This window comes from Anser anser (genome assembly GCF_964211835.1).
Source record: "Anser anser genome assembly, chromosome: Z".
NCBI lineage: Eukaryota > Metazoa > Chordata > Aves > Anseriformes > Anatidae > Anser > Anser anser.
Window position 1 is genome coordinate 54209262 of NC_139723.1, and position 25730 is coordinate 54234991.

At 37.4% G+C, this 25730-nt stretch overlaps 1 protein-coding gene across 4 annotated transcripts in view; it reads left to right on the forward strand.

Moving 5' to 3' along the window:
• Nucleotides 1–22811, forward strand: part of LOC310889628 (uncharacterized protein) — a 44832-nt gene extending 22021 nt beyond the window's left edge. The window contains exons 3-7 of one of the 4 annotated variants that reach the window (XM_083817370.1): nt 5521–5611; nt 8253–8386; nt 9027–9097; nt 9957–10006; nt 10908–22811. In XM_083817370.1, coding sequence (XP_083673496.1) covers nt 5579–5611; nt 8253–8386; nt 9027–9097; nt 9957–10006; nt 10908–10964 — 345 coding nt within the window. In that variant the 5' untranslated portion in view covers nt 5521–5578 and the 3' untranslated portion in view covers nt 10965–22811. Of the gene's footprint in view, nt 1–5520; nt 9098–9956; nt 10007–10907 lie in introns of all 4 variants that reach the window. The other 3 variants (XR_014576652.1, XR_014576653.1, XR_014576654.1) reach the window with 3 other exon arrangements.
• Nucleotides 22812–25730: the final 2919 nt, after the last annotated feature.

Sequence of the window (25730 nt, forward strand, 5' to 3'; positions counted from 1 at the left end):
GGGGTAGGAACAGGCTAGACATCAGTAGCAGTATAAAAAGGAAAGGAAAGTTGCAAATGCTGTCTGGGAAATTGCACAGAGGTTATACTTTGGCTGCAGTATAGTCTGCTAAGCAGAACTAGCCTTACCCAAGAAAAGCTTTACCCTACTGGTAGTCAAAAAAACCCACAGTATTATTACCTAAAAATCCAAGCCAGTTCATTTAAAGCTGGCTTATGTATTTATAAATTACACTGCAACGTATATAATCTACCAATATTTGAAATTTTGTTTTGCCTATAACACACTGGTACATCTCCTCCAAAGATGGTGAGACAATATGTTCTTCAAGGGAGAAAAGCTGGGGAAAAAATATGGGGCACATGTGGCCACTTGAAGGTCCAGAGGGATTTGTGTGGGCTGTAGGGGTGGGAAATGTATAGAAGTTCTCTTGGGATAGGAAAAGACATAACTGTTCCCTCTTTCTTCCACTGCCCCAGTAGGTCCTACTCAGCTATCTGTTACATAAGGAAGGGAAGAGGCAGGCTGCTCTTGCTACCAGCTTTGCTCTGAAAACCACAGTCCTGTCTGAGCAGCCTTTGAGTTTTTTGTATAAATGACTACTACTGAACAGCTGGGGATGTAGGGGAATGTTTGACTTGAGCCATGGTCCTGGGCTGAATCTGCTGACCAAAGGAGGTCACTGTGTGACTTGTGTTCAGGAGCACCTGTTCTGCTGACAGTGACTCCCTAGGAAGCTACTTAGGTTTTTGTTTGACCTGAAATGCTGGCTCCATATTTGATGTACATTAGCAAAGCATTAGCAAAGCAAACAGCCTCTGCAAGGAACCAGGAGCATTTGCAGGGCTCAGGTATGAGGAAATTGATGGGATTGCAAGCTGCAGGTTGGAGGGTGGCTGAATTCAAATGCAGCCGCAACCAAAATGAGCTGCTTGAGTATCTTCAGAAAATTCTGGTATTGGTTAATTTGGAAGAGTCTCTCTGAAAGAACAACAGTATTGACTTCACAAGATCTTTGAGTATAATAAAGACTTGTGTTTGACCTCATCTCACCCCTCCATCATCTGGCAGTAAGTTAGGTTCTATTCATGACATCAGATATGCAGTTCAGAAGTCTGAGCTGCCTTCAATTCATTGTCTTCCAATGATCCCTGAGCAAACAGCTCAGTTGGCAATAGTCCTTATGTGTCCCTTAGTTGGGAAGTGGGGCTCCACTTTGCAGATGATACCTTCCCAGGGAATTATGGCTTTAGTCACACTCCTTTAAACCATATGCAGCAAACCAAGCTTGTACGTGACTCCATATGATGGTTGCACAGCAAAACTGGAACAGTGCTAGTGCTCAGATAACCCCCCTCAATGCTGGGAAAGACTGGGGCAGTGACATGCTTTTCAGAAGTCGATGGTGCTTGTTTTCCACTACTCTGACCCTCTAACAGCTACGTTCAGCTATGCATGACTCCAAGTGGGTTCTCTGTGCGCATTCCCTCCAAGGATATAAAAAATAGCACTGGCTTTCACTTCACTTCACTGTTGCCTAAACAGCACAGTGATCATGGCTTTTACCTTATATGACCTGACTTTAGTAATTTTGACTGTATGACTGCTCTTCATTAGTAAATAGCTACCTGGTGTTTTTGAGATCAAATTCCAGGGAGCACGTTTACTTAATAATAGACAATCTATGCAGCAACATATGGCAGGGTCATTAAAGAGGGTTCCCATTTTATAATTAGGATTAGATCTCAACTTGCCTTTCTTCACAATTAAGGCTTGGCCTACAGCTCTGCTTCTCTGAGATTTCCTGCTCAAAATCATGCTAAAACTTTAACTGACCCAAGATGACTCATTTCCAGCCAGTTCTTTCTCTTGTCCCTCAAATGACTGCACCTTTCTGAGTAGCCTTGAGCCTCGTCTTGCTGCTAAATAGTGCGTGGGGTCTGTTTCCCCTCTGCTGGTCCTCCAGAGCATCCTGCTGGACATCTGTGTGACAACAGACCGACCAGCTCCGCAGAGTCAGGGGGGGAAGGAGGGAAGTGAGGACATGGTAAAGAGCTGCGTCTGGGAGCATGGAAGTGTACCCCATGGTGTTGATGCACATTTTACCCAGTGAGGTTTACTTTCGGCAAAAGCCTCGGGAAGACTTTTCCTCCTGGTGATCTTGGAGGATCATCGTCTCATATAGATATGCCTCAGCAACTTCAGACAGTTCTCATAGTGCCACTGCCAAACAGATTTTTGGTTTTGTTTTGCCCAAATTGTCAGTCTTTCAAAAGCGGAGAAAGCAGTTAGAACAGGGTGAAAATTCAGACACTGTGCAAATTTAAAGGTGAACCTAACACTCATTAAACCTAGAATTATACTGGTAAGGGATTCAGACTTGCAATACCTCTAATATTCATTCTCTTTCCTGCTTTCTAAAGAACTTGTCTTATGCTCCTCATTTTTCATAACCTTTCATTTATTTTTCTTTGTTTGGGTACCTGTTATACAGGATCATGGTTTTATAATTTCCAAAAATTGGAAATACTAGTTTTATGTCTATAACCTACAGAAGAGAACAGGACCAAAGCCACGGTAACTAAAGTTTAATGGTTCCAGCAAATTAGGTTTATACTACAGGACTACTGCAAGTAAGCTTCCTTTCATGTCTTATTCATGGAAAATTGGAGTCAAGTTTTCCTTATAGTTACACTGCAAATCTCATATAGAAAAATGAGGATCTCAGACCTGTAAAGCTTTAAAATATTTTTTACTAGAATATCCTACTAATGTTGCTTAAAGAATGAAAAATAAAAGAAAAAAGGAAAAAGCATATTTCCCATGTTTTCTTTTTCTTTTTCTTTTTCTTTTTCTTTTTCTTTTTCTTTTTCTTTTTCTTTTTCTTTTTCTTTTTCTTTTTCTTTTTCTTTTTCTTTTTCTTTTTCTTTTTCTTTTTCTTTTTCTTTTTCTCTTTCTCTTTCTCTTTCTCTTTCTCTTTCTCTTTCTCTTTCTCTTTCTCTTTCTCTTTCTTTCTCTCTCTTTTCTTTCTCTCTTTCTTTTTCTTTCTCTTTTTCTTTTTCTTTCTTTCTCTTTCTTTCTCTTTCTCTCTCTTTCTTTCTTTCTTTCTTTCTCTCTTTCTCTTTTTTCTCTCTCCTTTCTTTCTTTCTTTCTTTCTTTCTTTCTTTCTTTCTTTCTTTCTTTCTTTCTTTCTTTCTTTCTTTTTCTTTCTTTCTTTCCTTCTTTCTTTCCTTCTTTTTTCTTTCTTTCTTTCTTTCTTTCTTTCTTTCTTTCTTTCTTTCTTTCTTTCTTTCTTTCTTTCTTTCTTTCTTTCTTTCTTTCTTTTTCTTTCTTTCTTTCTTTCTTTCTTTCTTTCTTTCTTTCTTTCTTTCTTTCTTTTTTTTCTTTTTCTTTGAACACCAAATTAAAATAGTGACATCTGTTTTATAAATGATAAATTGATATTCCTCCTGGCTTTTGAAGCAAATATAACAGCCCATATAAAATTCTTGGCAGTTTCTCACAGTTAAAGAATCCATTTGTTCTCCATTTTTCGACATAGTTGTGCTTTTTTTTTTTTTTTCATTGCCAGACATATTGCTTGTAATTTATAACATTAAGTGAGCATTTTATACTTTTTGAACAATTAACAAAAATAATTACAAGCTCCTCAGACTTATTTAGACTGCCATGAGTGATCAGTTGTTATGATCCGTAAGCATATAATTGACTCAGGCATCTCTTGGTGATGGGAATGGCAGCTTGTGGTGTAGAGAACAGGAACACATGGGCTGCTGTGAACACACTTTGTGCATTAGTTGTCAGGTAGTCATGTTTGACACTGTTCTCTCTGCATTTAAGCAACCACAGGGAAGCAAGTTTTTTGGGCTGGGTACTAATACCCAGGGATGGTACCATGTCTGCCACTCAGGAGAAGGTCTGCTATGTAGAATAATGAGGAAAGCATTCTCTGAAGTAGCTGGCATATGGGGTTTGGAAGTTCTCAGTTTGGAGAGGAACTTGATTCTGAGTGCCTTGGTCACCTGTTAGCTCCTGAACCCTCAAAGCTTGGTTTAAATTTCCCAGAGATATTTGATAAGTGGTCTGTGTAGTTACTTTTTTTTTTTTTTCCAGCTCATCTATTGCTATCCTCTCTCATCTCACCTGTAAGAGAGATATGTGGCTTTTGTTGTTGTTGTTTTATTTCTGTTGTAGACAGTACTGCCCTTCTTTGTGCTAACTGCTTCAGGCATGCTGTACTGGTTGTATGGCATTGACTTTCTTCATAGCAGATTGCACGATGCTTTGCTTTTGATCTATGACCAAAACAGTGTTGACAACACACTGTTGTTCTATCTGTTGCTGAGCAGTGCTTGCATAGCATTGAGGTCTTCTCTGCTTCTTACACTGGTTCGTGGTGCACAAGAAGCTGGGAGGGGGCACAGCCAGGACAGCTGGCCCAAACTGCCCAAAGGGATGTCCTGTACCATATGATATGTTCAGTAGTAAAAGCTGAAGGACAGAAGGTGGGGAGTATCTGAAGTGATGGTGTTTGTCTTCCTAATTAACTGTTAAGTGTGATGGTGCCCTGCCTTGATGTCACTTGCAGCTTTTAATTTACCTGTTAAACTCTCTTTATCTTGATTTACAAGTCTTCAACCTTTCTTCTACAAACGGGTGTGTGAGCTGTTGACCAGGGTCAAACCACAACAAAATAGTTCACCTTTATTTTTCACAGATTAGTGGAAGATGCAAAGATTTTTATGCATGACTCTGCTTTGTGGCTTACTTCTCCAAAGCAAAAGCATGCTCTTCTTAATCCTAGTTATTAATGATTGCCTGTGAATACACTTATCACTAGACAAGGCATAAGGAAAAAACTAGCAACATTACTCTTCTCAGGTAAAATAAAAGTTCAGTAACTTATTTTCCTACCCGCCCAAAAAAAACCCAAGAATTACAAAAGAACAGCCTATGCAGTTTCTATGTGTGATATTTTCTGAATAGCATGATATTAAGATCTTGCTTCCCAGATTGTTTTTTTTGGTGCAGATGAAGGGGGACAATTCCCTTCTCTTATAGAGAACCATTTTTCCATGTGTGGTTCTAAGGCTATGATTCATATACTATCAATAAATATGACATACAGTCAGATGAATCAGGGGTGGAAGAGCTCAGAATATGGGATACAGAAGGCAAGATGGTTGGTTAGTCTGTGGGATCCCCCAGCCATGGGGCTGTCGGAGGTCCATGTTCTTTGGTGTTTTTATTTAGGATGATGGACTCCAATATTCATATATTCATATATGAATATATTGCTCATGTTCATATATGAATATATTGTTCATATATTGCTGGCGCTTATTTCAGTTCTGAAGTCATGCTGAGATAATGCCGTAAAAATGCTAACTGTCTCCAGAATAGCTCTTCTAGGTTCCTGTTGCAATTGCTAAAGTAAACATCCGTTTCAGAGTTGTTGCTTCTAGACAGAGATTTGTTTGTTTGTTTGTTTATTTATTTATTTATTTATTTATTACACAGGACACAGGCTTTGGAGTGGATAAGCAAGAGACTGCCTCATTCACAGACCTTGTTTCCGATGTGTTTTGTAATAACATTACAGAGTTCTATGGTATGTAAATACATTGTAAAAATGCATCACGTATTCATGTATAAACTGGTTCAGTAGGCATGTGAATCCTGAAAAGTTGTTCTCGTACAGTCTGTGAACGTGCTGGTTCAGCTTCACTCAGAACACACTGCAACTTCCTCATTATCCTGTCTCAGTTCCTCAAAGCAGTAGCTTTTGGAAGGTTAAACAGAACTCATAATGAAGACCAACCCATAGAGCATTCATGGACTACCCAGTCTGTTCCAGGTTATTTGTGTTTACATGGATTCTCTTAGGTTTGGGCATTCTCCCTTTGCCAATTAATCCAGCTGATCTTCTGTTGCCTATCTAAAGAATCTGTGAAATCTGCACTTCCTCCAGGACAGAAGAAACTCTAGGCATCTTTCTAGGAGAGAAAATAGATGAGACAACTCCACAGAGTCTGTAACAAAATTTGGAAGGGCAGAGGTACAATAGTTTTGCTCTGAAAAGCCCACTTTGGAAGCTCACTTGCTCTGAATTAGATAAGGGAAGTTCTGTGCATGTATCCTGGAGCTATATGAAACAAATACAAGTCATTGGGACATTAATATTTAGCTTGAACTGGCTTGAAATAACTTGTACATGTTTTTTTAATGTAATTTTTCCATGTCTAGACTGTTAATGTGTCAGGAGACTTATTAAATTATAGAGCATGATGTTTCTTCTAGGTTTTGTGGTGGGTGGAATAATTAAACTCAGAGATCAAACAAAGAGACAGATATTTAGGTAAAAACATTTCATATATTACCTCGTATCAATGGGTGTCTCCAGTAATGATCCTATGTCTTTCATTATGTACACAAGAATTAAGGGTGTTTTTTTCTTTTTTTCTTCTTCTTCTTCTTTTTTTTTTTCTTGGTAAATCAAGCTAACATTATAATTTAGATAGAGTTAAGGTTATATGCATATATTTGTTTAGCTAATATATGATGAAAGATGACTACAGTACAGGGGAGATAATTCAAGAAGGCATTAAATATGCAAGTAGTTCTACTTCTTTTGGTGGTGTTAGTCATGTGCCTAGAGAGAGAAACTGATGTGAATGTATTACTGGCCTAGGATTACTGTTATCGCAGACCTGAAACTTCAGGAAATGCAGAACATGTAATTTCAGGTTGATAATTTTAATTTTCCAGTGTTTATACTGAAGTGGAATGTGTTTGATGTAACCGTGATGGAATGAAGGGTTTGAGTAAAGAGAAGGCTAAGTTTGACAAAGATTTATATATATTTTTCTGTACCTCCATTTCTTCTATTCATTCCAAAATGTGAACATTGTGTGGTTCACTTACTCTCATGAGATGGGCAAAGTTCATACTGAAACACAAACAGTGACTAATACAAAAAATTGAAACTGTATGGTTTATTCAGATTTCTTCCAAATCCACTCATCATCTTACTTTATGGAATAGAGACTTTAATTTTTCCTCTCTTTAGGCATAGTAAATAAATGAAATTGTACTCATCAGCATATAGTTCAATGAAGGAAGCAGCATTTTTAAAGTTTACAAAGGAATGGAAAAGGAATATTGCATGGACCACTTCAGAATGAGGAACAAAACTGAAAAACCTTTCCCATTTTGGCATTTCAGATTTTGCTGCTCTGTTACTGAAGGATTCCTGCAATGTACTGTAATAAACATACTAATGCTAATTTTAAACTTCTTCCAACATTAACATTATATATACCAGTAAGAGAAACCTTCTGAAAAAAAGTTTTTGCTTAAACATAAGCCAGAATATTATTTAAGCTTACTTTTGGTTTGAAGATTTTAGAAAATTGTACTTCCGTCCCTGAGAATAATCTTTTTAAGTGAATTTTTACAGCACATTTTGCTGGGAAAATCACCAGAGCGTGAATGAAAGTAATCAGATGCCTTGAGCATCATATTTTTCCTATGAAAGGTAAAAGTTCTCAGTCATGAAAAATGTGAAATAAGTTGAATTCTGTAACTGGAACTTAATAGCTAGAGACTGTTTAAGATGAGTTTCTTTTCTTCTTTGTATATTTAAGAGTGAAACAACAAAGTTTGAAACTGATCTCTGCCTCTGGATTCTTCAAGAATTAATTGGGCAAAATAGGTTAAAGAACCGATCTGCAGGAGAGACAGTAAATTACGTTCATAATCTCTCTCCCGTAAAGATAGCTGTACAAGAAATAATTTTATCTTTATTTTCCAGGCTACCAGAGAATTATTCTTTTAGATTTTTTTTTAGAGGTAAACAGCTGCACAACGGCCACCCTATGGTATACTATAATGAGAAAAATCACCCTGAATTTCAAATAGCTTAAGGCTGGGAAACATGGTAAGTCTTGAAACTATCCAAGGTACTTCAGGTGGTTCAACTGTAATTGACATTTAAATACATACCATCTTTTACAAAAATTACAGTAATGACTTCAGTATATAATTTATTATTTATTTATTTTTTAACCTCAAATGGCAATGGCATTCCTACTTAATAGCTTGGTATTTCTCATGTTGAAAAGTACATTCCTAGTTAGAGAAGTATCTTGCTGCTCTTGGATACTGCCCTGAAGTAAAACAAAACAGAAGAAAACAAAAGTCATAAGTGCTTTATAAGATATTTCAACACTATGCTTGCTGTCTTCTGGCAGGACTTGCAGCACAAGAATAAAGGAAGGTTGAGGTCAGCACTGTGGTATGTTTGGTGGGGGGAGAAGTACTGGTGCAAAGGAAGATGGCACAACCATGAAGCAGGCAGCTTTTATGGATGCTTCCTTTGTTCAAGGTACATATACCTATTAATCTCATTAACAGTATCTGGTGATGTGAATTGACAGATTTGGTGATACAGTGTGGAAAATCAAGAGAGATGGAACTGCTCTAACCTGTTTTCCAGGAGCCAGGAAACCTAGTTGCGGCCAAGGTCAGAGTCTATATAATTTAAGGCTTCTGGGAAAATAATAGATTCATATTCTATATATAAATCCCTTATGTGTTCCTTTTTAGCTAGGGTAGAGGAAGAGCAGGAGGTGAACTCACCCATGAACTTAATGAACTTACTGTCCTTTTTATTTTTTTATTGTTGAAATATTCTCCAGTAAGTTGAATTGCTTTCCTTATCCCTTTCTCTGAGCTGAAATCAGATTTCTAGTTTGTAAAGGCTATTACTCCTGGAGCTGAGCTGATCTTATAATAGCACAGAAAAAAAAAAAAAGTAAAATGTACTTTGTCATGGAACTCACTATGATGAATTGAAGTATCTGGGGAAGAACATATTTTGCCATTGGAAGCCAAACTGGAAGATATTAGGCTTTGCTCCAAGTTGGATGCAAACCCGAAGTATTGGCATATATAACCAGTAGAGAATCATCTCTTTCACAGGATTTATTTATAATCTTGACAGTCTTTATATGGGATTTTGCCAGTCAGATCACACCTCATGAAGGATCTGGGGAGGCAGCCAGACTTCAGAGGCCAAACAAACCTGCTTGGCCAGGTAAACTTCACCTTCAATTACATTTGTGTGAATTTATATTAACTGCATTCATATGGGATTTAGTTTAAATGAACATCAGTATAACCCATAGGAGAACTTGGGTCCAAAATGACCAAAAAATAAACAAAGTGATTGCATTTTAATGGAGAAGGTTTTGTCTTATGTTTGTAATAGTAATCAGTGAAGAGTATATTGTCAATGTTGCTTGTCTTTTTTTTTTTTTCCACTGCTTATTCCCAGCATAGAAGTTATAATTATTTAAATAATTATATATGTATACTATACTATAATTATAGGAGTTATGATTATTTAAATACCTTGAACTTTGATGGAACCTTCCAGTTACTGCACATCCTGTTGCAGAAAGGAATTTGAAATCTATTTCTTACTATGAGAATAGGGAAAATCGTAATGGAAATATTCATGGGATGTATCTGAAGTCTAAAACATAATAAAAAAACCCCACCGCCACCACCAACAAACTTTTGAAGTTCTAGTTGTATTCCAGTTGAGGGGCTTCTCTTTAATGATGACATCAGTAATGGTGTAGAGCAGTCCAGTTTACACCTGTGGGGATACAGGCAGAATCAGATGTATGAAAGCTTTGGACACCTCTGACGCTTAGGTTTTTGAGCAGGTAGTTTACTTGTCTATAAAACAAGCATGATACTTATTTCTCACAAGGAAAATCCAAATGTGTGCAAAACCTAAAGGGCTGAAATACACTTCTTGTTAGGCTTACTGGTGGGCAGTGGCTTTTGACCCTGCTCTTACTTTCTGTAAGCTTAACTGAGGACTGGCTGTTTCAGACCAAATGTTCTTTTGGGCTCAACAGGTGATATGTCTGTCTTCTTTTTAGAGAACTGCAGTCCCAGAAGTCTTCCGTCTCTAGATGGAAAGTTGAATACTGTATAAAAATAAGTTTGTTCTTCCATTCTTTTATCTTTTTTCTCTAGTCTTGTCTATGATTTACATTACATTAAATATTAATTAGCTTTACAAACAATAAATTACATTTATCCATTCACTCTCTGAGGTCCACTAGCTTAAATCATGTGTGTCTAACCACCCCTTATCACCTAAGTTCAGATTTACAAAGCCCATTTTGCATGAGAACAAAGCAATAGCAAACTTAGATCTTATCTATATATAAGATATACTTATCTGTATACTTGAACTTATCTGTATATAAAGCCAAGGAAGACTCATTGTTATTTTTTGAAAACAGAATTTCTTTATCATATTAGCTGTCCATGAACAGTTTTTGAAGATACTATAAATGAAGCAAAAGAAAAAAAAAATATGTCTGGAAAAAAAAAAAGTTGCTGTTAGACAATTTTCTAAGCTGTTCAATAAAGAAAATCAGTTGTCTTCCCACATTTACTCTTGGACATCCTGAGTCTGCTATCTAACCTATGAAAAATCACCTTTTCGCTCCATCTTTATGCTGGAGATTTTGTGGCACCAAAAGTGATGGGCACAGTTCTGCTTTTACTGCTTGAGAGACTGTGCTATGTATGATGCACACCGTGAAAACCTGGCTTCTCTATACACAGTGCACCAGGGAAAGTGCATTTGGAGGCTATATGTCTACCTATTTATGTTGTTCTGTTGTCAGCAGACTTTTGGGTTTTAGAAAAGCATCATGGGGTAAATTTATAAAATGATGACTTATTTGTAGTATTTGATATTTTATTTTGTTTCTCCCTGAAACCACTGTGTATTTGGTATTTTATGTTTGTTTTTCTCCCCTTCTTATCTAGTCCAAACTAAGGTGTTTTTTTTCTTTTTCTTTTTTTTTTTTTTTTAGGGGGATTTTAAGGAAAAGGCAGTCATCTGCTTAAGAATGAAACAAAGAAATTTGTGATGATGTAATCAATAACTGGTTAAGCTAGACTCAAAATGAAAAGAATGAGTTTTAATCACTTCTTTGGACCACCAATTTATTCTATATCTGTTCTTCAGAAGTATCTTTCAGAATAAAGTTAATTTTTTTTTCCTACTATTACAATGAACTTGAGGAAAAATTGTGATCATTCTCAGTCTTAGAAAGTAAGCCTTCAATTTCTCCCTGCCTTTCCCATCATTCTTACCCTCCTTGCCATAGCACGTCTTACAGAAATAAACGAAAGGTGATTAATTGCCACTCATGACTGCAACATTGGAAGTAGAATAACATTACAACCCTTTTTTGAAGTCCAGAAAGCACATGTCTCCCCTCAGAACATGGCTTCTGGAAGGCATGTTTTTAATCTGCTTTCTACAGGTTGAACACTCTTTCCTCTTCACCACTACATTTAAAATTTTAAGAGTGAGGGAGGAGAAATTTTCTCAGTCCTCTACCACTATATGGTTTCAAATGATGTCTTGTGGCACCCTGGTGACGATGAGAGAGTGAAAGGCTCAGATTCATTTAGTCTTAAGACTCCTGAGGGTGATGTTCAGAGAAAGAACCTGACCCTTACCAAACTTCCTGTCTGTGCTTCAGAACCAAGGTCCTGGTATGTTTTCTACAATGCTTTCTATATTGATAGATAGACAGACAGATTGAGAGATCTTTCTGATGCCATGAAAGCCATACATATGGGAGAATCTGTGTGTATATCTGTGTACATATCTATCTGTCTACTTACCTATCTCTAGCTATCTATGTATCTATAGATAAAAGCATAAAAAAAATAGGTAGATAAATAGATAAACGTACAGACAATGACATAAGTTCACATGGCCAAAACACAAAGCTGATCATCTAGCTCATTTTTCCTCACAAACTCAGAACTAGAAGAGATATTTCTACTAACACAGACTTTCGCACATTCATGCAAACAGCCAAAAAGAACATGAAAAATTTTAACTTTCTTATTGCCAAAATGAACCTATGATGGCAAGGGTGATGCTGCTTGAAAGTCCAGCATACGCTTTGTCTTTAGGATGGTCATTCAACTTGCAGGTAATAACCTAAAAATCAGGTACCAATGATCTCACTCTATCCATATATTGGCCTTGAAGTGAGACAATTAACCATATGGCCTGACAAATATAGATGGTGACTTATTTTATGTTACATATGTTACATGACTTTGCAATAAATAGGCGCTTTACATAGTGTCAGAGCAGAGCATCAATAAGCACTGCAAAGCATTCTGTCTTCTAAAAAAGCTAACATTTTAAGTAGATATGCCTTGCTGGCTTTCAAGGTCTCCAGACCAATAACCCTGAAAGAAAAGGAGAGCTGTAATTAAGATTTAGTAAGAATTTACTGCAGAGGCATTCGGTGACTTTGCAGGCTTAAGAAAAAGCTGTATATTTTGAAGGTCAGGAGCGCTACCAAGAACCACTCTCCAGTGACTTTTTAAGCTTTTATACAGTGCAATTTGAGAAACAAGATAAGCTGTCTTGTTCTCTGTTCTTTCTTGTGAGCTGCAGTTCAACATCTTGGGGCATTGAGCTTCTGAAGGAAAGGAACGCAAACAGGAGGTGAGTCTAGAGGGAAGAGATTGATGTCACCCTGATGATGACATAGATGATTTAGAGATCTGAAGTAACCTGAGGGCTGATGCTACAGAAGTACGTGGGGAAAACCCACAAGTAAAGCTTATATTTCATGACTTTCCCACCTGCTGATAACATAAACTGAATATCTCACGCAGACGGGTAGAGGGGCTATAAAGAATCTACAGCCTAGAGTTTCTTGCATCTCCAAAGAATAGCACAGGACAGTTAATTTTGGGGACCAAGAAAAACAAATCTCAATCAAGCAGCTGTTGGTGATCTCTTTCAATGAAATGACCAGGGAAGTGACCTGGCTTTCAAGGGAAGTACTTCAGTAAAATGCAGAGATGAAAATCAAAATAGAGCTTGACAACTTCTGTGGGGTTTGATAATTCTGTTAAATTTTTTCTTCCAGCTTAGTCAATGGGTTATAATAAGAGTTACGAGGAAGATGTTTGTTGGAGAGGCCCATTAAACTATTTCTCACAATATTTGAGTGCTAAAAAACATATTTTTTTTTTTTGGGGGGGGGGGAGGAGGGAAGAGGAGGTGGTGTTACAACAGTGGAGATTACGGAATTACTGGAACACCTGTCTGTCTGCTAGGAGTGTCAAGATGGGTCTTAATACCTGCCCTATGCTCCAGTTCGGCATCTTCATACTTCAAGCACAAAAAATAGGAAGATGAAAGAAACATTACCAGATTGTTCTGAAAGATAACTGAGGTTATGCCAGGTAGTATTCTAGATAAAAATAAATGGGTCATTCAGATTATTTCCTTCATTGGTAAATAACAACTGTATTTAATATAGAAAAGTGACTAAGGGGGGGAATGTTTTAGGTAAATAATTTTATATTTGTCCCCCAACCTTATTATGCAGGCTTAAATTTTGAAGGAAATCCTAGTAAAATCTAAAGAAAAGCATACTTGAGTGACAACAGATGATGGATCAGTTGTAGTAAAGGATCATTTGCAAGAGAGCTGGTAGGAAAGAGAAGTTGTGGATACCCCAAAAAGAAGCTGTGGATGTTCCATCCCTGGAAGTGTTCAAGGTCAGGCTTGATGGGGACTTCGCCAACCTGATCTAGTAGTGGGTGGCATCTCTGTCTGTGGCAGGGTGGGTGGAGTTAGGTGATTTTAAGGTCCCTTCCAAACCAAGCCATTCTATTATTCTATGAAAGGAGACATTCCATCAAAATTACAAATTGTCTGATTATCAAAAAAAAAAAAATTTTTGTCTGAAATGTCAGTTGCTACAGTTGCATGTGGTATATCATAGAGGTTGTTTTCTATTAGTTTGGTCTGTACCATGTTAGCTGTCAGCATCAAGGGAAAAGTCAGTTAAGAGGGTCATTTACATTACAAGTTTTTGCAAGAGGCAATGACCTTCTGTCTGCTGATTTCATAGTAAGTATACGATTTCTAAACCAGTTCCAACAGAAAAATAGCTCAACAGTAAATAGAAAAAAGCAACTTAGTGGAAGTATGTGTTCCTAAATAAATCATAATATTGAGAAATGTTGTTGTGTGGTGTCCTACTCCTGTTAGCATGTTTGTTGTGCTGTCAAGACTGATGCTCTTGATGTGGTGTCTCATTGCACAAGAAACTTCATCTGAACATACGGTGTCATCTCTTCCACCAGTTATGACTTTCCAGTATTTCTAGGGTATAGATTTTTGAAACAGTCACAAAAAGATGCTCATGGCAAGCTGTATGTTGGGAGAATTCCAGTTACATTGGACCAGGGAGCTCTGTCCATGTTAATCCACTGTGCTTCCCAGCAGAGTTAGTTTGCAGACATGAGGCAGTGAGCTCATGAAGTCAGGCTGCTTTGATACATCTGCATAGATTCATGCCATGGTGGATAGATGCTCTGTAGCGTCTTACATTTTTTATTTATTTTTTCATGAATATAAAATTTGCACAATGCATAATAATCCACTGTCCTAGTGCAGACCCACCCTCCACACACTTTGTGCAGATCACAGGTAGGCTAACCCACTCCAGGGTTATACACATACTTCTCTGCAAGTCCCGTCTCAGCACCACAGTGCTTCAGATGTGCCAAACAGTGCAAATCACTTCCTTGATTCTATTTCCAGAACTGTCTTTTCCAGACACAGAAGAACCACAATTTAGCAAAACTTTTTTCATTTATTTTCAAATAAATGACCAAAATTATATTGGAAGAATCTAATTTCTGCATTTAGTAATTTTCAATACCATTTGTTAGGCATTTGTGTGTAAGCTAACATTACATCTATAAGTGACTGCTCTCCTTTTTTTTTTTTTTAACCGTGTTTTGGTGTAAAATATGTTGACTTAAAATATCTATCCAGAGCAAATGGAGTTTAAGCAGAAAGTTTTCTTGGAAGGACATATGTCCGTACCCAACATGTTGAGAGAGTAAGCCCAAATAAATCATTGTTCTTTCTGTTGAACCAACTGAAAGGTCTCCTCTCTACATATGTTATGACTAGAAACTACTCCTAACTTGTCTTTATTGCTCTGCTTTTATTCCAAGGTGCATATGTAAGACTTCACTGGTTGATATTTTTTCCTTGTCTGTAGCTGAAATCTCCTCTGGGTATTCATTTACTTTTTCCTTTTAATCTTCTGGAAAACGTATTTGCTAATCTAAAAATATTTTACTTGTCAGTTGTCACTAGTGTTTTAAAATAAAATCTTGTAAAAATGGAAACATTTTCATAAAATTTTCCACTACATCTTGCTGAATGTGTTTTTCTTTCTTTTTATATTAATACAGCTCTTTTTTATACTGACAGAAATAAAGGATCTCCCACTCAGTCTTTTCTCTGTCTGTAAGTACAATTTTATAAATCAACTGAAGCAGTACTGCATTATTGTGGACACCGTATAGCAAACCTTTCTTTTTCACTGTCTCTTTGCCACTTTTTATTGTTTCTTGACACCAAGCAATCACTGCTGTTACAGAAATGAGACCGTAACTGGGCAAATCTGATTTTGCCCTTATTCTGTGCTCTGAGAGAAGATTTATCAGACTCTTTTTTTTTTTTTAATTGTTTTTATTTTATAATTGCCAAAAACCTGAAGTTGAATGTTGCTTAAACTGTCATATGCTACTTTAAGATAGGTGCATCAGGAGGAGAAATTGTCAGACAAACTTTCTGATGGAGTATAATTTCTGAAAAGAGGTTGAAGGATGTACATCTTAATGTTGATTTGCAGAGGCACTGCAGACCTGTAGCTGTTGCTGTTCTGGACTATGTCCAGGGTCACAAGATACTCTCAGCCATACCAAAGCTTGAGATTTTGTGTTGGTGTCTGGAGATAATCACTAAGATTAGCACCTCCAATAACAGTTTTATCTCAGGCTGGAATGACTAGGATCTTGAATATAACGTTTAACAGTGATGCAACCGGGAATATATCCACCTAGTTAACTTCCTTTCACGTAGCTGAAATTGGGTGAGATCAACACCACCCACAGGGGCAAACTGCTGTACCTAAGAAATCCAACCTGCTATTATTGAAGCCCTATAAAATCAAACCACAAGTAATTGAGATGCCACTGAGCAGAACTCATTACTAAACCCTTGCATATCAATTGTAAATTATTAGTACACTTAAGCCCTCAGACAATATACAGTGTTGCTATATAGCCAGTGCTGAGCTAAGGGGGAAATGAAATGGTGTTAATACAGAGGAAAAATGGACCAGACAGTAAAAAAGTAAGTGCAAAAACACAAGACAGCTGGTGTCTTCTCAGAATACCTCAGTGCATGCTCCTTCATCTATTTTTGCTGTTTTGTACAAACTAGATTTGGAAGTGAGTGTGGCAAAAGCAAAGGCAGTGTTGCATTCAGCTTTGTGAAAAACAAGCTCTCTGGAATAATTTAAAAGAAAAATGGGTTTAACAGTCCTCAAAGACTGATCAACATCTCCAAGGCTCTTATGTGCTTCTAAGGCTTTATCTGTTACCAGTTTAACGTAAAGAAAGATAGGATTTGGTGTGAAAAGGATGCAGGTCCTAGTGTTTGTGTCAATGCTAGCATTGGTTGCACTGTAGGTTTGCATAATTTTAAGCAAAAAATGATGGTCTGATGATAAGTGCATTGTAGGTATATTATACAATGAAAATCTTTTTGTTCTTTCTGCTATTTAAGCATGGAGTTAAAGAAATGGTGAGATGATTTTGAACAGTTGTGTCTTAGCTGGGACTGCTTCTCATAAACTGTCCACTGACTGTGGCCTTTCCTGTCTGACACAAAATTCAAGAGACTTTTTTTTTGGTTGTTGTTGCTGCTAGAAGAATAATTTTTGTTCATACAAGTCAAAGGTAGGTTGTAGCATTGACTTCAGTTGACCTCAGTTTGACCTCACATTTTTTCCTTGCAAAGGTCATCTGACTAATGTTGTGTTTACAGCCGTCAACATCATTCAGCCTTTGATTTGCTCAGAAAGGTCAGCCTTAACTAGACCACAGCAAGACTCATCACTGTAGTTGTGCTTGCTGACAGGCACAGGTATGGTGTCAAAAATGCTAGCAGGGACTTCACTGAAAATCTACGATAGCAGCTTTCCTTCTCTGCACTGAGCTGAACACTGCTCCCACACTGCAAAGTCAGACTTAAAGGACAGCAGAGCTGCTTATTTTCACTGACTAGTCATAATGAAGTTAGTCATAAAAAGGCATTTTACCTTTGCCACTGGCTAAGTGGATGGCTGCAAATACGTAGCAGAGATATTTACCATAAAGGAAAGCTAGCGAGTTACTTCCTTGTAACTTGTAAGCTACAAGCAACTCCCAGGGAACCAATTAAGTAAAAATTTCCAAGGGAGTTTGAGGACATATCCAGGAGAGGGTGTCTCAGTGTGTATCGATGTCATGATGACAATGCTACTCTGCCTCAACAAGGCTGGTATCTGTTAAAGTTAACATAGGAGTTCCTACATTGAACAGCACAGTTCTCAGAACTATACCAGGTAGAATCAACGTGTTGCTCTGTTTCACCTTGCACATTTTGTGTTCTAGCTAGAAAAACTGGTATGTTTGTTTGTGCAGAAAGACCATTCCAGCATAACACTAAGAGAGAGGGGCAAGAGAATGTAGGTAACATTTGTGTTCAGACTTCACTGTTAATTAGGGTTTGTCCTCACAGCTTTGACTGGTTATATGTGATATAGCAAAAATTAATTATTTAAATTAACATAAATAAATAATTAGATATTTCATATTTAGAGAGTATATATGTATGCACACTACAGGTAATAGGAAAGAGACTTCAAGTGAGCCTGATCCCTCCACCATTCTGGAGAAAATACGTTTGCAATCATGTCAAGAACTTCTTTGTAGAATCAGTGGGACTCCTTAGAAACATGTTAATGAAGCAGACGTATAAATTCATTTGAAAAAGTAGCATCTTGACATATTATATACATTCTACATTCTTCTAAGGAAGTCCATTTTCACACAGTATCACAGTATCACAGATTTCTAGGTTGGAAGAGACCTCAAGATCATCGAGTCCAACCTCCGACCTAACACTAAGTACTCCACTAAACCATATCGCTAAGCTCTACATCTAAACGTCTTTTAAAGACCTCCAGGGATGGTGACTCCACCACCTCCCTGGGCAGCCCGTTCCAATGCTTAATAACCCTTTTGGTAAAGAAGTACTTCCTAACATCCAACCTAAAACTCCCCTGTCGCAACTTTAGCCCATTCCCCCTCGTCCTGTCACCAGGCACGTGGGAGAATAGACCAACCCCCACCTCTCTACAGCCTCCTTTAAGGTAACTGTAGAGAGCGATGAGGTCTCCCCTGAGCCTCCTCTTCTCCAGGCTGAACAATCCCAGCTCCCTCAGCCGCTCCTCGTAAGACTTGTTCTCCAGACCCCTCACGATTTCATAGCATCGTAAGTCATTGGCACTAGGAAAAACTGATCACAGGTAATATACCTCAGTCATCTTACCTGGGGTAAGGGGTGGACACACAAAACAGCCAAACTGTAGATATTTCTCCCAAAATTGCAGAATTGCAGAATTTAGCAAACACAATAAAGGGGGAGCAAAAGACATGTCATCTTTGGTCAGTCATCTGGACGTGAGACTTCAGGCTATGCTAGAACAACATTATCACTGACTACAATTATCACAGATCCAGGTAAATTACTAGATCACACAGCCCCTCCCTCCTGACAAGTCTATAAGATTTCTTGATTTACATTTACAGATGCTTTACTCTTTCCAGTATTCAAATGCCATGTTCAGCAAGTCAAACCAACTTAGGCTTCAGGATGTGCATGAACAGAGTAAACAAATACTTCCTCCACTAGTATAAGCAAATTAGTTTGCATATCAGTTGTTACTTCAGCCAGTAAGTTGAAAGTCTTAGAGATAAGATAACTAGAACGAAGAACAAAAGAAATGTAATGGAAAACACAAGATTCATGCTTGGGGTATGGACCACTGATCCATCAGTCACTGCAAACATACTTAAAAAGACACTTATTTCTCTGGGGGTCAGAGCTCAATTTTCAAATGAACAATTGACTGCATCAGCTTCTCTGTTAAATCCCTTCAACTTCTTGAGCATTGGCTTTGGAGCAAATTTAGCATAAATCTTCACCTCCCTACCCTTTCCTACTGCCAGCCTTCCTGAGAACTGGAGTAAGTAGCTGAGAGGTAAGAGGCACGAAGCATGAGTCCCACTACTAAGGATGTATATATAAATGTATGTAATATATATGTAATATATTATCTACATCTCTCTCTCTCTCTTTCTCTCTCTCTCTCTCTTTCTCTCTTTCAATCTATAATGTTCTTTAAGAACATGGCACACATTAGCTTCTCCAAATAAAATCAACTCCAGAGTTTCATAGTGTATTATCTTTTTCTTTGTTTATCTTTTCCTTCCTTCCTTCCTTCCTTCCTTCCTTCCTTCCTTCCTTCCTTCCTTCCTTCCTTCCTTCCTTCCTTCCTTCCTTCCTTCCTTCCTTTCTGCCTGCCTTCCTGCCTTCCTGCCTTTTTTTCTTAAGCAGTTCATTCTATGCTGGACCATGCTCCACTTTTCTAGCAGAACAGAGATACCATTAATCAAGATTTTCCCCAGCAGATCACCTTCAGTTGTTAAATGAACTGTTATGGAAAATAAAAAGAGAGAATATAAACTACCACTGTTCGTATTATTGGTCATGCGCAAACTTTCCACTCAGCCTAGAAGAGATCTAATTAACAGATCTCCAAGGCAGCTGAAAAATTCTGATAAATGCTAACATTAGCTTTGCTGTTTCACCAGACTGAATGTATATAAATGAGACCAAATCCAGAAAGCAAGGTTGTGTCTCTGTTGCTGTTCTAGCATAAATAAGAGGAGACAGAAATATGGAAACACGGGGAACATAATATCTGTTTGCACAAACTTTAATATGCACTTCCACAAAAATTACGTACTTTAGTGCTGAATGTGAGAACAGAAGTTAGAGAACATCTGTGAAGGAGCATCCTGAAAACAGAATTCTTTAAAAAACTGCAAAACTGCAGCACAACATGGACATCCACTGTATATTCTTACTATACCTAGAAAACAAATACAATTAGCATACACTTGTGTTATGCACATCTACAGCAGATTAAATATAAGGAATGGATTTTTAAATTTTTTTATTTTTCCCCCAACATCATCATCATGGTCATTATGCACAGTGAAATGTAGCCAAAAAATAATTGTAACAGTACCATATAAATCCTAATTCCTAAATCATCAGGCATCTTATCTTTGTTTCTGGATGCTTCAGTGTCAAAGAGATTCAGGTACCAGGCTGAATGGCAACAGAGAGAAGAGAAAACCTGGTAAAGGTCTTCTGAAAGAAAAGGTGGACAAAGATTTGTTTAGAAGTATCAGATGGAAGAGTAAAATAATAAGAGCATTAAAGAGCATCACAGAACAAAATCTTCAGCTTAGATGACTCTTTAATTACCAGAAAATGCAGGTGTTTTTGTTTGTTTGTTTGTTTCCCAAGGAGTCTTTTCTCCTTTCTCTGTACACTTTGCTGGCAAAATCTGGTCTTTTATAGAGAATTTAATTCCATGCAGTTATGACTGGGAGCAGGAAGGAAAGAAAAAAATGTTTTTACTTTATAGTATCTTCTGTCTCAGACTAGATAAAAGCTCAGTAAAATACCTTCAGGAGATTTTCTGTGATCACATTGCACTTTACATGAATTTCCTATTCTTCCTTTATATTCTGCTTGGTTTTGGTTATCAAGAATAGCTATGAACGATAATTTTACAGTCAGCTTGCTAATGTTAGGTTCTGGTTGTGTATGGGTGTTTGTGACACTGATAATCTGACATCGGAGTGAAGTGTGTCTCCAAATCACAATAGCTGTGACCTTGCGTGTCATGAGAAAAAAAAACAAAACAACAACAAAAAACTAATGTTAATTTTTTACACTTCAATAAACCAATAATATTACTAGGAAATACATCAGACTTTCAAATAAAATAATACATAAATAGATTAAATACTAACAATGCTAATATGGCCAGAAGATATTTCTTTATTCTGTCTGAAGTACTTAGTAGTTTCAAGTGTGTATACTAATGGGAAAAGCTGGGATTCTAATATTATTTGAAACAGAAATGTGTCTTGAGTCTTCCACTCCTTTGCATTCAAGAAGACAGAAAATACAAAGTTTCGTGTGCCAAAAGAATAAAGCTGCTTAAATAAGAACATAATCAGACTCAGCCTCCTTCTGGCTTGTTTCGGGATGAAGGTCAGAAGAAGTCGTACTTTTTGAAAACAAAATGCCCTCATGTTGAAAGTAATAAGATTTTTCTTGTTTTCATGTATTTTATTACTTCCTCCCACCCCCACCCCCCCCCTTACATGTCAGAAACCTTTTCTGTGTCATTATTAATTTGTGTGGAAACTATTAGTAGAACTTATAAAATGTAATTAAAACTATTATTTATCTTTTTCCAATTAATGCAAGGCCTTGTAAACTAACAAATAAACAATGAAGCTAGTGATTCTGATGAATGTCTGATTACAGAAAGTCTATTTCTTCCCCAAGATAAGGAAGGGAGATTTTTTTCATTAAACATTCTTGTTAAATATAAATGACAGAGAAAACAAAACAAAATGAAACAATTTTTAATGAGTTCCCTGGGAAAAAGTAAATTTTGGTACTTCTAATAATGACAGATGTAAACATCATTATAAAAAGTAAGTTAGAGCAATTATTGAAGTCTATTTAAAGCCCTAAATCTTTTAATTCTAATATGGAACAGCTGGTGCTTATGTAGCAAATGTCCTCCAAGATGCCTATCTAGCTTCATCTTCCATCATATTTTTCAAGGAACTGGTAATTGTCCAAAAGTCTGAATGTTTTCAGTCCCATCAGGCTCTCAGCATCCACTTCTAATTCAAAATATAAGGGACCTATCCACAAATAAAAAGGATAGCTTGATCTTTCCTTGCTATGATCTTTCTGGTGTGCCAGGGACTAAAATGATTTATGTGTCACTAGCTTGTGGGCAAGCCAGCAAGGTAGTGCCTAGCTCTCAACAGTTACTGAAGTTCCTTTAAGCAGAACAAATATTTTTCCCAGACTGGATACTGCCTGCCATTTTCCCTAGTGTAACACAGATATCTTGGGGACGGTGGCCAGCAGAGGAAAACTGCAGGCACAGCTGTACTGCAGTAAGGTATGTTGCTTCTGTGCAATATGATGTAGTCATTGACTAAAGAAGAGAATTTCTGAGGAAAAAGGGGTTGCATTTTGTTGGACTGAAAGGCCCCCCTGCACTGCTGCAGTTTGCTAGCTGAAAGGATAGCTGCATAATAAAACACAATTCTGAAGTCTTCACAGTTTGTAAGTGTGTGTTTCCCGTGAAGTGCAGATACACACGTGCATTGTTGAGGTTTGACTCCGGTGGGCAGCTCAGACCCACACAGCCGGTTGCTCACTCTCCTCAGGTGGCATGGGGGAGAGAATCGGAGAGGTGAAAGTGCAAGAACTTGTAGGTTGAGATAAGGACAGTTCACCAGGCAAAGTAAAAGCTGTGTACACAAGCAAAGCCAAACCAGGAACCCATTCACCACTTCCCACAGCAGGCAGGTGTTCAGCCACTTCCAGGAAAGCAGGGCTCAGCACGTGGAATGGCTTCTTGGGAAGACAAACACCATCACTCTGAATGCCACCCCCAACCCCTAACCCTGCCCCCCACCCTCTTTTTCTTACCTCAGCTGTTGTTGCTGAACATGACGCCACATGGTGTGGGACATCCCTTTGGTCCATCTGGGCCAGCTGTCCTGGCTGTCCAACCCCCCCAGCTCCCGTTGCACTCCCAGGCAGGGCAGGGCAGCAAGAGGAGCAGAAAAGTCCTTGACTTAGTGTAAGCACTGCACTGCAACAACTAAAATCAACTAAAAGTGTTATCACTACTGTTTTCATGAAAAATGCCAAACTCAGCATCATATTAACCTCTATGAAGAACATTATCTCTGTTCTAGCCAAAGCCATGATATGCATGCACAGTGCAATTTCAGCTCCACTATTTATGAATCTGAAGCAAAATATTAAGCCTGACCAATTGTTACCTCCCCAGTGCTTAACACATGATACCTTCAAAGAAAATCTTTGTTTTGATTATATATTCCACTTAGGTATTTGCACTGCTGTACATCCTTACTGCTCTGTGTATACTTACAGTGACATACACTGAACTGGAAAGTAACTACAGTTATAATACAGAACACTTAAAAAGTCAATATACTGTAGCAGGCTATCAGCATTTTCAGATTCATTGTCATGGAAAACTCTACAATGAGACTAAATGTTTAGAAGATATTATATGCAGTAAACTTGATGACAAATAGAACTCCAAATTATTCCATAGGAAAAGAACAAGCCGTTGGAAGTTTAGGTAAATACTCAGCAAAGTATGCCTCTGTGCAGTAGTCACAGCAGTTGAGAGAACTGAATGTAATCCTTTGTTGTAGCCTAAAATAAATGAATTATGCCAGTATCAATTATAATTTGCTATATGAGTGGGGTTTGATTTCACAGGTAGCAGTTTTAGCTTGTAAACATTCTGTAAATGTCTCTACATCATAATCTCTTTGTATGCATTCTTAACAATAAAATCAGAGGAATCTTAATAGAAGTGAATACAGACCATATATTAAAACTGATTTTTTTTTCTTTTCATGCTAAAAATCCTTGTATTAGACCAAGATAGCCAATAGTGCTAATATTGAGCAAGTGTGCTTTGACTTAGTAGATCTGTGGATGAGAAAGCACTCCAGATGATTGGAAAAATTTTCACAGACAATAGATATATATTTTAATCACAAAAATATCTCTGCTTCACCAGGATCTACAGCTTTATATCCACATTTATTTTAATTTCTACAAAGAGAATGTATAAAAAATGTAGAACATCTGTAGTAAGCAGCATTAAAATTAATTGTTTTTGTGAACAAAGATCAAGTTTTCTTCAAAGATATTTATAGAACTGAGAAACTTTGGAGCTTATTCAGACCTTGCCTCTACCCAGACATTTGTTTCTGTTTGTCCTTTCACTACTTGCTTACATGGAGGCAAAGCATTTCATCCACCTCAGTGCTCTTTCAGCACAGTAATTACTGTGTCCTAGATTCTAGTCCTGTTATTTTCAATGAATGGTCCACTTTTCTTTCAAGAGTGTTAAAGAAAAAAAAAAAAAGGAAGAAAAAAACACCTCGTTCATAATGGATGACAAACGTTGTGTTTTGCCTTTAGTTTTCTAGCTGTGACTCTTGAATATTCTAATCAACATAAAGTAGAAAAAGGACTCAATCACACCATCGTTTTTATCCCTTTTGAAAGTCACTTTCGTCCTGACCTCACTGATTAGTCTTATGCCACTAGATAGTAAACATTATTCAGATGAATTATATGTGTAGCTATAATTTTAACTACAATACTTAAAAGATTATTTAATGGTGAGTGCATTTCTTAGGCCCAAAATAGAAAAATACATGGGAAAATATTTACAGAAAATATTTTTGCATATGAACATTAATCTATGAATATTTATTAAAGTATGTTACTTGTGGAAATTAGAAAGAATCACAGAAGAAGGTTGTATTTTCAAACTACTGTTCACAATATGATGTCATAATGCATGAGACTAATCAATATATTTGTTAGGGATTTAGATGATTCCCATGTGTCTTCACCTGAGTTCCTTCACCTGAAATCCTTCACTCATCAGCTGTTAGGGAGTGGAGCATGATTGTTGTGCCTTTTTATTCTGAATAGAGGGACAGGCCATCAGCCAGGCAACTTCCCGACTTTTATGTTGTTTGTGCCTCTCCTGGTTCACACGCTCTGAGTCTAAATAAACCAACTTACATGTTCTCACAAGAGAACAATCACTCATCACCTCTCTGAAGCCATGGAGTTTCAAGTCCTTCTCCTTACTTTTTAAGTCAAAGCCACTTATTTTTTCATGAGCTCCAGACACCTCTTTTGGCTCTGGTTTCAGCTCAATACAATTACAAAACACCCCACTGTGTACAACCACAGTGCAGGCTAATATTTTTTAAGCAGACAATCCTGAATGACAAAAATGAGTGTTTCCTCAGTGAACTTCTTTATCTCCTCCTAATACTTTCCCCTTTCTCAGACACAGTTGACATTCCCTTCACAGATTTAGACTGTTCTGGGCTATCCTGAAAGTTTTCCTCTCTGCTAATTAGGGAAAATAGAGACCTCTGGCAAGAGCTGCATTGTACAACAAACAAACAAAGAAGCAAAAAACTGAAAATATCAGGCTTCTCTCAAAGTCACAGTGATGGAGAAGCCAACTGTATCACATACATACAATTTGCAGGCTGAAGAAACTCTCTTCTCTGTGGAAAATTTCAGATTTTCCTCTCATGTACACTGAGGAATCTGACACTTGATCTGCTCAGGAGACAGAGATTTGCCGAAGAACTAGGAAAGAAAAGGAAGAAAAGTAAAAATGGAAAAGTTAGGAACCTTTTATATTCTGATTCATTTCACAAATATCTTTACTGTTTTGACTGCTGTTTTGAGAAACCTGGCATCAAAATAGTTCTGTTTTCCTTCTATCTGCAAATCTCTTTGACAAACCAGGCAG